Here is a 13419-nt window from a genome sequence, read left to right on the forward strand (position 1 = left end):
GGATGCCGCTAGTTACACTGTGAATCTAAGAGAATCCTAGTTTCCTTATCCTGTTGCACATCCACAGCATCTGCCCCCCCCCCCCGTCTCTTCTGCATTTCTGAGTGTGTGCATTCTATATCAAGCAACACTTTCACTACTCAACACACGGTGTTTACTAAGCAGTCGCGGTGTGGGAGACTTCTAGTTGCGGTCTGCTTTAGCCGGCTTGCTGGCTCGAGTCTGCTATGTATTTTTACAGTACACTCATCTGTAAACAATTAGTGTCTTTCGGTGGGTATTTTTAGGTCTTTCTGGCTGGAGGTAGAGAGGGAAAAGAGAACAAGCTACCCCATAAACTGTCTCACTGCTTCCTAGGCTGGTGCTGTGACCCACTTGTGGAATTATTATAATTAGATCGTGATGATATTTCCAGGAATAAATGCAGCCTCTTCTACAACCCCTACAGGCCAGATGTAGCCTCCTGGAGAGTCTGAGACAGCTGAGAAATGCTTTAAAGTATAACACAAAAATGGCTACTGGGTTCTCCCTAAAATGGCCATGAGAACGGTAAATATTTATCACGCTCATTTCTTTATAGTTTAAATAGGCTCATACTATATGAAAACCATTCCGCTCAAACCTAGGACTCATTGAAACTTAAAACTATCCAACTATTACCCTCAATATGCTGAGGCCAAAAATAACCAAGAGATTAAAACAAGGAGAGAAGAGAGCAGCAAGGACTAAGGACAAGAATGAGAAGCTATAGCCAGCCAGTAGGGGTGCTCAGATTATTCCCACAGCAATCTGCATCGACATTTGTGACAACTAACTGACTCTCAGTCCCTGCGGTCCGAGCCCTGAGGACTACACACAGCACACCGGTTCTCTCTTCTTAGTCTAGACACAGCTTAATAGTCGTCTTCTTTGGGCTTATCGTTTTAATTGTTTCTTCAGGATGGATATTTACTGATGTGTTCTGTTGCCTGCATTGTATTTTACAGGGTAGCTTCATGCTTGTCTGCATTCTCATTTCACGTCTGCCCTGAGCTTTAGAAATTCTACACATATGAAAAGAAAGCTCTAGAAACAGTGAGGTGGCTCAGAGGGTCTATACTTGCTGCCAGGAAAGTGCTGGGACCCACATGACAGCAAGAGGGAAATGATGCTTTTCAATTATCATTCAAGCTCCACATACATACTACGGTACACACACACACTCACACACTCACACACACACACACACACACTCACACACACTCACACACACACAGAATAAATACATAAATAAAAATATTTTTAAATGTTAAGGGGAAACTTTGTAGTAAAAGAACCAATTTGAGTTGTGTAGGTACAAATACTAATGGTTCCTATGTATGATTTATTTGACTCTCTCTCTCTGTGTCTCTCTGTGTGTCTCTCTCTGTCTCTCTGTCTCTGTCTCTGTCTGTCTGTCTCTCTCTCTCTTTCTCTCACACACACACAAACACACACACAGACACACACAGAGTGAACTTACAACATAACATACTACCTTTGAATGGAATCATGAAGGTCTTTGCTATTTGCATCCATACACAATCTAACCATAAACCAATGTTCTTATACCTCAGTAGTCCAATCTATAAAATAGACATGATAATTCCTGCCTCATGTATTCCTCAGAGGATTATTTAAGAAAATATCTATAGATAATATCTGCAAAGCACTTGGAATATAAGTCTGGAACATAATCCTCCTACCCCCTGGGCTAAAAGCCTTATTCCATACTCACATTACTTGATCCAAGAACCCAGTACTGGAATACTACTCTACCTATCTAAAATACCTTCAATTCCAACTCCCCTCTGCAGTCCTGGGCGATCACTGCAAGTGCTGTATTGCCATGTATGTGTGTCTTACACACCCACTCACCTTTCATGTTGTACACACATATACATACATGTGCAGAAAACATTCTTAAAGTGGTGGTACAGTGAACCCAGAAATATCATCTGACTTTTGCTACTAATGCACCTAGCATATCACGAACCTAGTACTAGGCAACTTCCTAAGCATCTCACAGCATAATGTCTCTCCACAGGTCTAATGAGAACTTTGAAATGCTTTTCCTACCTTATCAATGACTGATGTGTATCTGCATAGGTAATTTTCCTAACTAATCAGTGATTTAGGTTAAAAGTCATTCAGTGTTGTGTTGATAATCCACTTTAATTCAACTGGGGACAGTCAGTAGCTCATGACTTGACCATTAGATTTTTTCATGTGAGTTGTGATTTTCTGGTACCCTTTATTGAGATCATGTAATTAATTTTTAACACATCTATACAAATAGTCAAAGAAAAATGGATGTTAAAAATGTCTTGCATTTGGAGTATTTTAACTCAATGCATTAAAATTGAGAAAATGATAATTTCTATCCATAGAGATCATATCACTGGTGTTGGCTGCTAACATTAACCTGTGAAATGTCTTTCTCATGTTTCATAATTCATTTCTATTTATTTTATTTTATGAATTGTACAGATTACAGTGGAGAATGAGCTGTTAGTTATCTAATACACTGCATTTAGTATGGCAAGCACTTTTAATAGCCAAAGTGCTACATTGTTTCAGTAGGGATTCTTAATTTCTAAATGATCATTAGCACAGTCCTATCATTTGGGACATGAGAAAGTTCACCACTGAACCAATGAGGTCAACATTTTAATAGAGATAATTGGTTGTAGGTTAACAATAAGGTAAAACAGCTTTTTTTCTTCATACCCAGGGTTTTTACCTTTAATAAAAGATCATTGCTGAACAACAGTAGTTAATTCTCTTTCCAATATTCTAACAAAAACTTCTAAACTAATTTACAGAGAAAAATTTGAAAATTCCCCCCAATTAAATTTATCTATTTACCCTCTGGACTGATGATTTTCAATACATTTTTGTCATTTTAAGAGTCCAAATTAAGGTAGTTAATTCAGCCACTGACATAAAAATTAAGGTTTCAACAAATTGTCAGTCACTGATTAAAGTCAGTTATTTAAAAATCATCACAAATATATAACATGCATTTTAAAAAGCAAAAAATTCACACATAGCAGAGCATTTATGCATAAAGTAGTACACATGGAAATAGTGTAAATATCACCTCTTGGAAACATTATCTTCAATAAAACACCAATTCCCAACTAAGCTATTTGAAAAGTCACCTTCTACAGTCCATTTTTCTCACAGGCAGTAAGTAACAAGCAAAGGACTAAAACACTAAGAATACTAGGAAATATTTACTGATAATTGTTCAGTATTAAATACTTTAGTGTTACTAAGTAACAATATTAAATATTATATAACATTATCAGTAGGACCTCTGTTGATACTAACTCCTAAATAAGAGCCAATTTTCCACATAAACTATGCCAGCTCGTTCAAATTAATGAGTACTTGAGTAACAATCATGCGGCTAAGACCAGATAGTAAGTAATTCTACGTATGACTCAAAAGCATAAGGCAGATTCTAGAAGACTGTACTAACAGGGGATAGGAAACCTGACCCACATACAGAATAGCAACCACAAATACTTCAGGTATGTTAATAAGACTAGATCTCATAGCTAACAGATTAGAAAGCCTTTATCCCCCAGACATCAGAGGATAACATGGGGAACAATTACACAGAGACTATTTTAATGGTGCGCATAAAGAACATATCTGAAGGCTACACTCATGTAAGGTGTAAGGTGTAGTTAGGAGTTGCCCAGGTTTGGGGAAATGACTGCAGTGTGCTCACTCTCAACTCTCATCAAAGAGGTTTCCCTCCCCAGTACCAGCAGACAGAGACCATTACAGAGAGCAACGATGTCAAAAGGCAGAGAACTGACCATGCGTACCTGCCCCAACTGATATTTCTACAATCCCTACACCTAGGCTCAGAGAACATTGCAGAAGAGGGGAGAGAAAGATTGTAAGAGGCAAAAGAACAGGAAGCCTGCTGTGAGATTGTGTCTTCTGTATATGACTGGGCCAATACACCCATGAAATCTCAACAGAACAGCTACCTAAACCATGACAAACCTGGAAAAGATTAGTGATGCCCAGAATAAACCTCTTCAATGGATACAATACCAAGTGGTAAATCCTAAAACTATATGCATACAAGACACATTAAACATACTCAGCAGCGTTTATTCACATATGAGGGTACACATGTACACACGTGCATGTACACACATGTATGTAATAACTGAAGAAAAACAGGTCATGAATTTGAAAGGAGTGGATACAGGGATATGGGAGTGGCTGAAGGGGGGAAATGAATCATTAAGTACCTATCAAGTATCTGAGAGGTTGGGAGGACCAGGAGGAGTTAGAGGGAGCAAAGAGAGGAGACAAACACTGTGGGCTCCTGTAAGAAATCCTCAGAAAGTGACTGATGAAGGCCAGGGAGAAAACCAGACAAATATCTGAGAGGAGCATAGGGTAGAAAGATCACAAGAGCAACATTGTTCCTGAGACAACAGTGCATATGAGGCAACAGTGATACCGGAGGGAAAGCAAGCAAGGGGGTGGAGCAGAGCAAACAAGGAAGTAGAGTGCTCCCTGGCCTGTGTGCAGAGAAAAGCACTGGGTGGCTTGGAACCAGGCATGTTGCAACAGGCTTTGGAAAATGATGATTGTAGCTAATCTTCCTCGACAGAGTTTCTAAAGGCTTCCGTTCACTCAAGAACCTGTCATCTGGTTTTCTCCATTTGTATTCTCTTTAAAGTAACCTAAGCCCTGGTACTCTTGATTGGTATTTTCCAAAACCCTGACTCTAGAGTCTCTGAGCATCACCTAGCCAATATGTGCATTTGAAAGCTTACTGGGTGTCAAGTCAAACCTAGCATCAACTTGTCCTTACCACATGGGTGGGCATCAGTCCGCATCCCTGGCCACAGACACCTCGGCGGTAGACCTCACTGTTTACCCAGGTACTCCCACATACACTCAAGAGAGCCAAGCAACTTCTCTTATTTCACATCCAACAGGGAATTCATCTGTAATCAAACAGCCATAACGCATTCCAGATGGGACTGCTTCTTCCCGTTCCAGTGACTTTAATTGTCGTGTAACTCAATGCAGTCAAATGACAACAGAGTCGTAACTGTTATCCCAAGTTCTGATTTTGCTCCTCTGACCACACTCCTCACTTCAGCGGACACACATCGTTTAAATTTGTAAGTCAAATCACATCGCTCTCTCCGGTAGCACTCAACAACAAAAAAGTAGAACCCTTAGAGGCACGGCCTATAATCTCTGCCTCCCGTATTTACATGCCCATTGCAAATGAACCACCAGGCTCTCATCAACATTGTCACGTGGCCATGGTACGCTAGCTACATCCCTTCCCCGAGGACTTCATCATATTGCCTCTCCCTTTGGTTTTGAAATCCTGCCTTGCTAAGCTTTTCAATAGCTCCCCTCCTCCGTCCTGTAAACTATATACTCAGTGAGTGCATACTCAGGAGAATGACAGTCCTGCCACATTGCTTGGTAAAAGGGAATCTCAAACTGTAGCGCTCTCTGTCCCAGTCTCTTATCCACCACCCCCTATTCTCTCCATTTCAGTCCTCAGTATTATGCTATCTGTGGCCATCAGTGTATGTGCTATAAGGAAAATAACTCATTTAAATCATGTGTTTGTATCTGTCTTCACTGAATACATCTGCCCACCCTGTCTCCTCGGTAACAGAGGATTAGATGTTGGAGACAGGGCACACTTCCCATTGGTGACCTCTCTCTCTGCTCTCATGATGCAAGAGTTGACTCAAACATGTTTACTGCTGAGCTGACTGTACGGATACATACACCACAATTCAGTTCAGTCATATGCAGGTCAATTTAGTAGTATAGTTTTAATATGAAATTCTCCCCCATGGTCTCACAAACCTGAACACTGGTCCCCACATAGTGGCTCTGTTTTGCTAGGATATGAAACCACAAGGGGCTCCCTAAAGTTTCCCTGGGGATGAGCTTTGGAAAGGACTAGCCTGTGCTTGTTTCTCTTCAGGGTCTCAGAATCCCTGTCCATTGCCACGATGTAACTAGCTAACGGCCACTGCTTCCTACCCAAACATCCCCACACTCTCTTCCTTATGTTACTTTATTCACGGATTTTGTTTACTTTTGGCAGGCGTTTAGCCTCAGAAATGAGAAAAGGCACCACGGTACTTAGGTTTACATTCTAACGGAAGAAACTTGTCCTGTCTGTGAACCCTGTTCCTAAGAAAAAACACACATTTCATGGCCCAAGCATTTCATTCTCAAGTGAAACTGAAGAATAAAATTAACGCACGGGAGGAAGTTCATAGGCAGAATGGTTAGGAAATGCAAGAAAGACCACGGAAGCCTACACTGGAGGTTAGTGATGTTTGGCAGAAGGAAGCCAGTGAAATGCTACCACGTCTGAAACAAGAAATTCAGTGCCACCTTCTGAAGTCCAGCAAGAAAGGAAAAGTCGTTTTGGCTTGCCTCTTGGCTACACATTGTTACAGTTTTAGTGGCCTCTAGTCTGGCACGCCAACGAGAGTCCTAGAAACATCAACTCTGAGCCCATTCTTAACTCTTTTGTGTCTTGCTGAGCTGATAAAAATTAAATAATGTAAAAATGTGAGATGTAGTTCTGCCAAGAACATTTAAGATGGATGGGTTTGCTAGTTCCTCAAATAACGACACCCTTCATTCACACTGTCTAACGCCCTTGGAAGAAAATATTTTAGTGGAAGTATTTACTTGGAGAACTATTACAAGAATCAATCACATGATGAAGTGAGAACCTGAATTTCATCGCCCTTCACTTGGAGCAAGTATTTCCCCCACTGAAAGCTTTCCAATTGCCAGAGCAACTCATTAAAAACCCCACCTCTGTTTCACGTGACAATATTCCAAACCAAAGCTACAGGTCTACTTTCTGTCTCCATTTTCCCTGATAGTATTATGACTTTTCTTGTTTGGGGGGTTAAGAATCTCACTATGTAAACCCTAGCTATCTTGAAACTGCTGGCCTTTAATTCACAGAGACTGTATATATGTTGGTCTTAGATCCCCCAGAGACTGAGGGCTGAAATGTCTGTAACATGTGCCACCACGTCCCGCTAAAAGAGATGTATAACCCAAGATCCTAACGATCAGATGACAAACACAGTCATCCTAAAAAGGAATTCCTCCCCAAATCATCAAAATTAACATTTCAAACCCAACGATTTTAAAATCTGCTTCCAAGAAATGATTTGCAGCCAGATCCTTTTTGCAAAAACAACTAAGTGAATTCACCCGCATGGGGATTTGTGCACTTAGCAGTGTTTTCTAAATGACTCTGGTTTGTATTTCACTCTGCAGGGCTGGCAGGTAGACAGCTCTGCTGTTAAGAGATTGCCTCTCTGGGGATAGTGCTAGCTTGCAGATTGGTTCCTCTGATCTTTGAAATGCATCATGAATCGCTTAGGGTTGAATGCCCTATGTACTTTTTAACCTAAAAATCTGTACTTCGGAGCTTTCAAATAACAGTTTGTGCTATTATTAATTTCTAACAGAACCTCAAGGTAACAATCTTCACAATTCTTACAATTATTCAACGCGCGCATTTCCCCCTTTGGACATGCTTTGTCCTCTTAGAAGTTTAGGCGTTTATTAACTCATTTGTATTGTCTACTGAATGTACGGATTTTTAATTCTTTATTAGACTGACTTTGTGTGGGTCCATGCACATGCACAGACGCATACATATATGTGTATGTGTGTTTGTGTGTGATGTGTACCCATGTGCACGTTTGGGTATGCAAATGTGCGGGAATGATGGAAATCAGAAGACAATTTTCAGGAGTTAGGTCTTTCCTTCAGTATCTGGGTCCTAGGACTCAAGTTCAAGGTATCTCAGGCCAACATTGGGAATTTTTCCCTGATGAGCCATCTTGCTGGCTCCAGGATATATTTTAAATATATTTATTATACAGTAATGGGGATGATTTAGATAACGTAAACTGTGGGGAAGGCAGTCCTTCAAGGAGAACCAGCACGAGAGGTAAGAAGACAGAAATAATTCTTCTGGTGTGAACAAGAGTGACAATCTGTTGAATGTGTGTGAGTTGGAAAGTGTTTAACAGTGCATTACGGATTGTTAAAAAAAAAAAAAATGAAGAGGGATTGGGCTCCCAGAGAATATAGGCAGCACAAGGAAGATAAGGAACCAGACATTTTAGTTTTAGGTTTCGGTAGACTGTCTACTGGAAGATATTTAACAAGCAAATGAAAGTTGGGTTTGTTTAGACACTCTGGAATCTCACCAGACACGGAAATAGGACAGCTATCCAGAAGAAAGTGTTCCACAGGGAGCGGGTATAAAAATGAAAAAGAAAATGCGAGAAACAATATTAAGATCAAGGATGCAGGAAAGAAAAAGAAGCATCGCACTGTGGAAGTAGAACGTCTTGGGGAGGAGAAGGGGATTCCCAGGCAATTTAGGGAAAATATGTTATTTCCCTGAAGAAAAGGGTCAGTTCTCGCCAAAGGAAAGAAGATGCTTAAGATGAAAACTGAGGAACGGTCATGATCTTGCTTACATCCAAGTAGCACTAGGAGTAAAAACGAGGGTTCAGCTCCTTACAAAGAGCAAAGCAAAGGAAGTTATGAAGATGAATGATTAGAAACAGAGGGCAGAAGAAGTACTATGAGGGCAGATTGGTGTCACATTGAAAAATGGAATTTTAAGGATTCCTACTTTTAATTACACATGTATGTGTGCATGCATGCATGCATGTATGTGTGTGGAGGTGTGTGAATGCCAGTACAGACACCACAGAGAGCAGAGGATCTTTATCCCCAAGGAGCTGGAGTTACACGGGGCTGTGAGCCACCCAGTGTGGGTGCTGAGTTATCTGCTCCAGCCCACAAGTCGTGCAAGAGAAGCACGAGACTATTTTGTGAGGTGAAAACACTCTTCTACCAAAGAATTATTTGAAAAAATATATATTCAATGCCATATTTTGGAAGGCATGTGTTTTATATCATAAAGTCTAATGATAACCGTCAATTGAAGGGAAATATTTCAGCCAGGTTGGAGGTCCATATACCTCACATACTTTCCAATTAGAAGGGAAGGCAAGTGCACTGATAGGGCCTACATGTCCTTCCATACACACCCTCCAAACATCGTATAACACTCTCTGAAGAGCAGTTTGAACTAAAACAACCAAGAAACACAGAAATTATTTCCCAGGTAAATGGTAGCCTATATTATTTCCAATAAAGGGGAGGTGGGCTACTTTGCCAGGCATATGATGGGCAAATGTAGACATGTGGTCTTTGGAGAAGAGAACCTTAGAAGAGGTGCTGAACAGAATGGTCACATGACCTCAGAAGAAGAGAGAGGAATAGGATAAAAAAAAAAAACAGCCCGGTCACCATCCACTCTCCAGTTCCCAGCTTTGGACCAGATAGCCAAGCTCTGCCTCACGTCATTGAGATGATCCCAGTCTATGTGAATGAGCGGGTTCTACTCTCTATCATCAAAACAATCATGCCTAGAGACTGTAGTTCTTTTCCTCATTCTTCCCAAGAGCATTTAGAAAATTTCTAATAGCCAGGCCTACAAAACACATTCACAAGGCCCCTTCACAATAAAAGCCTATTGCAAAGAGAAAACCTCCTCAGTGCCCATTCACAATGCTATTAACCCATCAGAGAGAGGAGCACATTCTCGATGCCCAGCCATGATGCTATGAACCTTTCACAGAGAAAAATATTATTGATGTCCAGTCACAAAGTCATAAACCGTCAATGGAAAGCAGCACATTTTCAACGCCCAGTCACAAAACCGCGAACCTATCCTAGAGGGAAAACATTTTCAATCCCCAGGCTCCCCACTATGGAACTACCACAGAAAGCAACACATTCTCAATGCCCGCTCACAATGCTACAAAACCACCATAGAAAGCAACGCACTCTCAATACAAAGGCACAACACTATGAACCCACAAAAAAGAACAGCACATTATCACATGCTCTGCACCCATCATAAAGACCTGGTGGAATGTCCACGTCAGTAACCTCTACTAATAGGAAGGAAACAGCCTATTATAGCCTTGTTTTAGTTTATAGAAAAGTCATTGTGTACATAGTTCTTTTTGTATTTCTTCACCTAATTCTACTATGCTCTTTATTATATAATTAAACAGTATAGCTCCTTTGTGAACTAGAGAAAATGTTTTTTCACTGCCCAAGTCCATCTATTAGATTGTGATTACCTCATAAATTCTTCTCTTCTTTGAATAAAAACATCCCTCTCTGTAGGCTACAACAGATATTGTATGGCCAACTATCCTGTTGACGGCACAGAACAAAGGATGAGTCTAGCTGCCCTCCCAACATTGGTTGCTAATTCTACATCTGTAGACGCAGAGTTCACTTTGAACCCTGCTGAACCCTTTTCAGAACATTACTGTATCTGTTCCTCACATAGCTCCTCTCTTATGGTTTGAATGTGAATGTCCCTCATATGGTCATGTATTTGATCAATTGGTCCCAGTTGGTGGCTTTGTTTGGAAAGGTGATTGAACCTTTAAGGAAGCAGACCCTTACTGAAGAGAGTGTGTCACTGGGTCAGCCTTCAGGGCTTACAGTTTGCCACCCTCCCTCATCTCTCCTCTCTTCCTGTGTGTAGGTGAAATGTGACCACTCTGCTTTCTGACTGCTCATCCTACCTCAGGCTCTTGCTCCCATGTCTTTGCTGCCATTCCACATAGAACTGGAAGACAAATCAAGCCCTTAGTTTGCTGTTTGTCAAAGTTGTCTATCACAGCAGCAGAAATAGCCAACAGACCCTGCTAATTGGTTTGATCGAATTTTAGTCATTCACACCAGTAACAAGCAGATAAATCAGTATTTTGCCAGAGTACCGTCCACTCATCTTCTCCATCTATCCATGGAGATATCATGCCAAGCTCTGACACTACTGCTCCCCGACTGCGTGCTACTACTGCTGGAAAATGCCATGATCTAGATAGAGAGAAGAGACTGGAGAAACAGGCATAGCTTGACTTGAGGACAAGTATACCTTGTACTCATATTTTTGGTTGTGAACGTATCCTTTAACATCTTGCACTCTAAAGAAACTGACATGGGAGGAAATTCTGCTGAAAAACTGAATTACAGGAGGTAGAATAATGACTTGGCCTAGAACTCATGCATCTCCCAATGTCTCTGACATGGAGCCTACTAAGACAATCTGACTCACTCTCCCATACTATTCAACCTGATAAGACATAAAATAGACCCACATCTTAAAAAAAAAAATGAGAACGCTGATCCTTTCTACCAATGGAAGGTACTGCCTTTCAATAAGCTCCTTCAAAGTGTGACTCCAGCATTCCTTTAAAATGTTACTTGTTTTCTATGAAAAATCACATCACATCAAATATTATTTTTAAATTATCAGTTGAGCGTTAATATACAAATAAACATATTTTAAAACAATATATAATAATAAAAATATGAACTTACATGTTTGGACAGGTTGGGACTCTTTGAATCAACATCATACCTAAAAAAATTAAAAGTATGAAATTTAAATTATTTTCACAAAAACGCAGCTAAAAAAATAATGTTTCCTAGAACTCAAAATGTAAAAGTTGATTTGAACAGTAACCAATGGGACATTGCGAGTAACATATTTTAAATTCCCAAGCATCCAGAGATAGACGTGACACCTCTGGGTCACTTGAATTCCACATAACCAGAAGTATAAACTCTGCTGTTTGAGAAGTTGCAAATCGATCTGTTCCTTGAATCAGTAGTATCCATGTGCCACTCAAATGACGTCAAAATCTCTTTAAAATAGAATTTTTTCCTCTAGATATGAAAACTAAGTGTGTCTTTTTCACAGCACATGTGTATTAGGTACATTATAATTCTTACCTGAGAGCTTAAATGCTACTGTTAAGGTTGAAAACTCACTGGAGTTGCAGAAACTACTTTCTTTCCCAACCACGAGGCATAGGGAAACTGTTTTATGTAAACAGGAATAAATTTTGTAAACAGGAATTCACACTGGAATTTGATAAGCCTTGGTTTTAACTGGTTGCTACTGGAAATAGATGATCTCCTGGAAAGAATCCAAGATGTCTCTATTGACTGGACATGACCAAAATAACATCAACATAGGAGGCTCTCTGATAAGATAATATGGTTCTGGGACTAGTCTTTCTGTAAATCAAACCCTTTCTAACTCACGCATGACTTTTATCAAAACTCAAGGCCGTCTTTTAAAGGTTAAAGTTTTCTCTCTCACCTAAATAAATCATTTCGCAAAACACCTTAGTTAATGATAGGGGAAAAAAGAGATAAAGGAAAAGAAAAGCAGAGTTCATTGTTTGTACTAGTATACGCAGTATACTCAGTGTTCCCAGTATACTCAATGTTCCTGGTTATACCCAATGTGCCCAGTATACTCAGTGTTCCCAGTATACTCAGTGTTTCCAGTATACCCACTGTGCACAATACACCCAGTATACCCAGCTTTCCAAGACCGGGAAGGGGAAGAATTACTGCCAGATGAAAATTAGTTTACAACCTCACAATGCAAACCCACTCAAAAGAATAGAGTCCTGTCCTCCATGCCACCATATGCCTATTACTGTGAACAGCTGTGGTCCAGAATTTAAATCAGCGAAACATTAACCTCAACTACAGGGCTATAAATGTTAGCACAGAGATACTTCTTATCAAGACTTTTAAAGGGTAACATTAAAACAAGTAAGCGTAATATCACCAGACATGAATCAAAGCGGTGCTCTTTCTCAACCTCAGAAAAAATGTCTTCTACGCTACTGTAAACTGGGGCCACGACGCATGGCATGTTCGAGTAAATGAAAAAAATAAAATAAAAGTCCATGTTCTCATCATGACATTACCTTAAAAAACAATCTTTTTTGCCTACTTAACAAAGCTTTTTTTACTATATTATCTCAAAGTCAGGAGACTAACGTAGTCTCTCGGTAGATCTTAGGTCATCTGTGAATTTGTAAAGCATAAAAAATGGCTATGATTATTCTTTTTGCTGTTGCTGTCGTTGTTGTGGTGGTGGTTGTGGTTGTGGTTGTGGTTGTTGCAGGACCAGAAAATGAACCCAGAGCTCCATGTATGTATATATTAGGCAAAGTACTGTCGGACAGAGCTGTGTATCCAAGACTCTACTTTTTCCCCATTTAATTTTTTGTTGGTCTGAGTAAAATCTCAATTCCTTGCCAGGGCTGTCCTTAAACTTGAGCCTTTTGAGAGGCCGTATCCAAGCAGGAGCCACCAGGCCCAGCTATGTTTCTTTTTTAATGGAGTTTTCCTCCTAAGTTTATTTTAAAAATAGGAAGACTATCTGGTCCTCACAGAATACAAGCAATGCACCCTGGATGGCCACAATGT

The 13419-nt window shown here is 40.2% G+C and overlaps 1 protein-coding gene across 4 annotated transcripts in view; it reads right to left on the reverse strand.

Annotated features, from left to right (window-relative positions):
- The window catches only part of Cpne8 (copine 8), a 174024-nt gene that overhangs the window by 105052 nt on the left and 55553 nt on the right, over positions 1-13419 (reverse strand). For all 4 annotated transcript variants that reach the window (XM_087558325.1, XM_087558326.1, XM_087558324.1 and 1 more), the window contains 1 exon segment: positions 11506-11545. In XM_087558325.1, coding sequence (XP_087414451.1) covers positions 11506-11543 — 38 coding nt within the window. In that variant the 5' untranslated portion in view covers positions 11544-11545.

Source organism: Rattus norvegicus, chromosome 7, assembly GCF_021556685.1.
Source record: "Rattus norvegicus strain SHRSP/BbbUtx chromosome 7, alternate assembly SHRSP_T2T, whole genome shotgun sequence".
Lineage (NCBI taxonomy): Eukaryota > Metazoa > Chordata > Mammalia > Rodentia > Muridae > Rattus > Rattus norvegicus.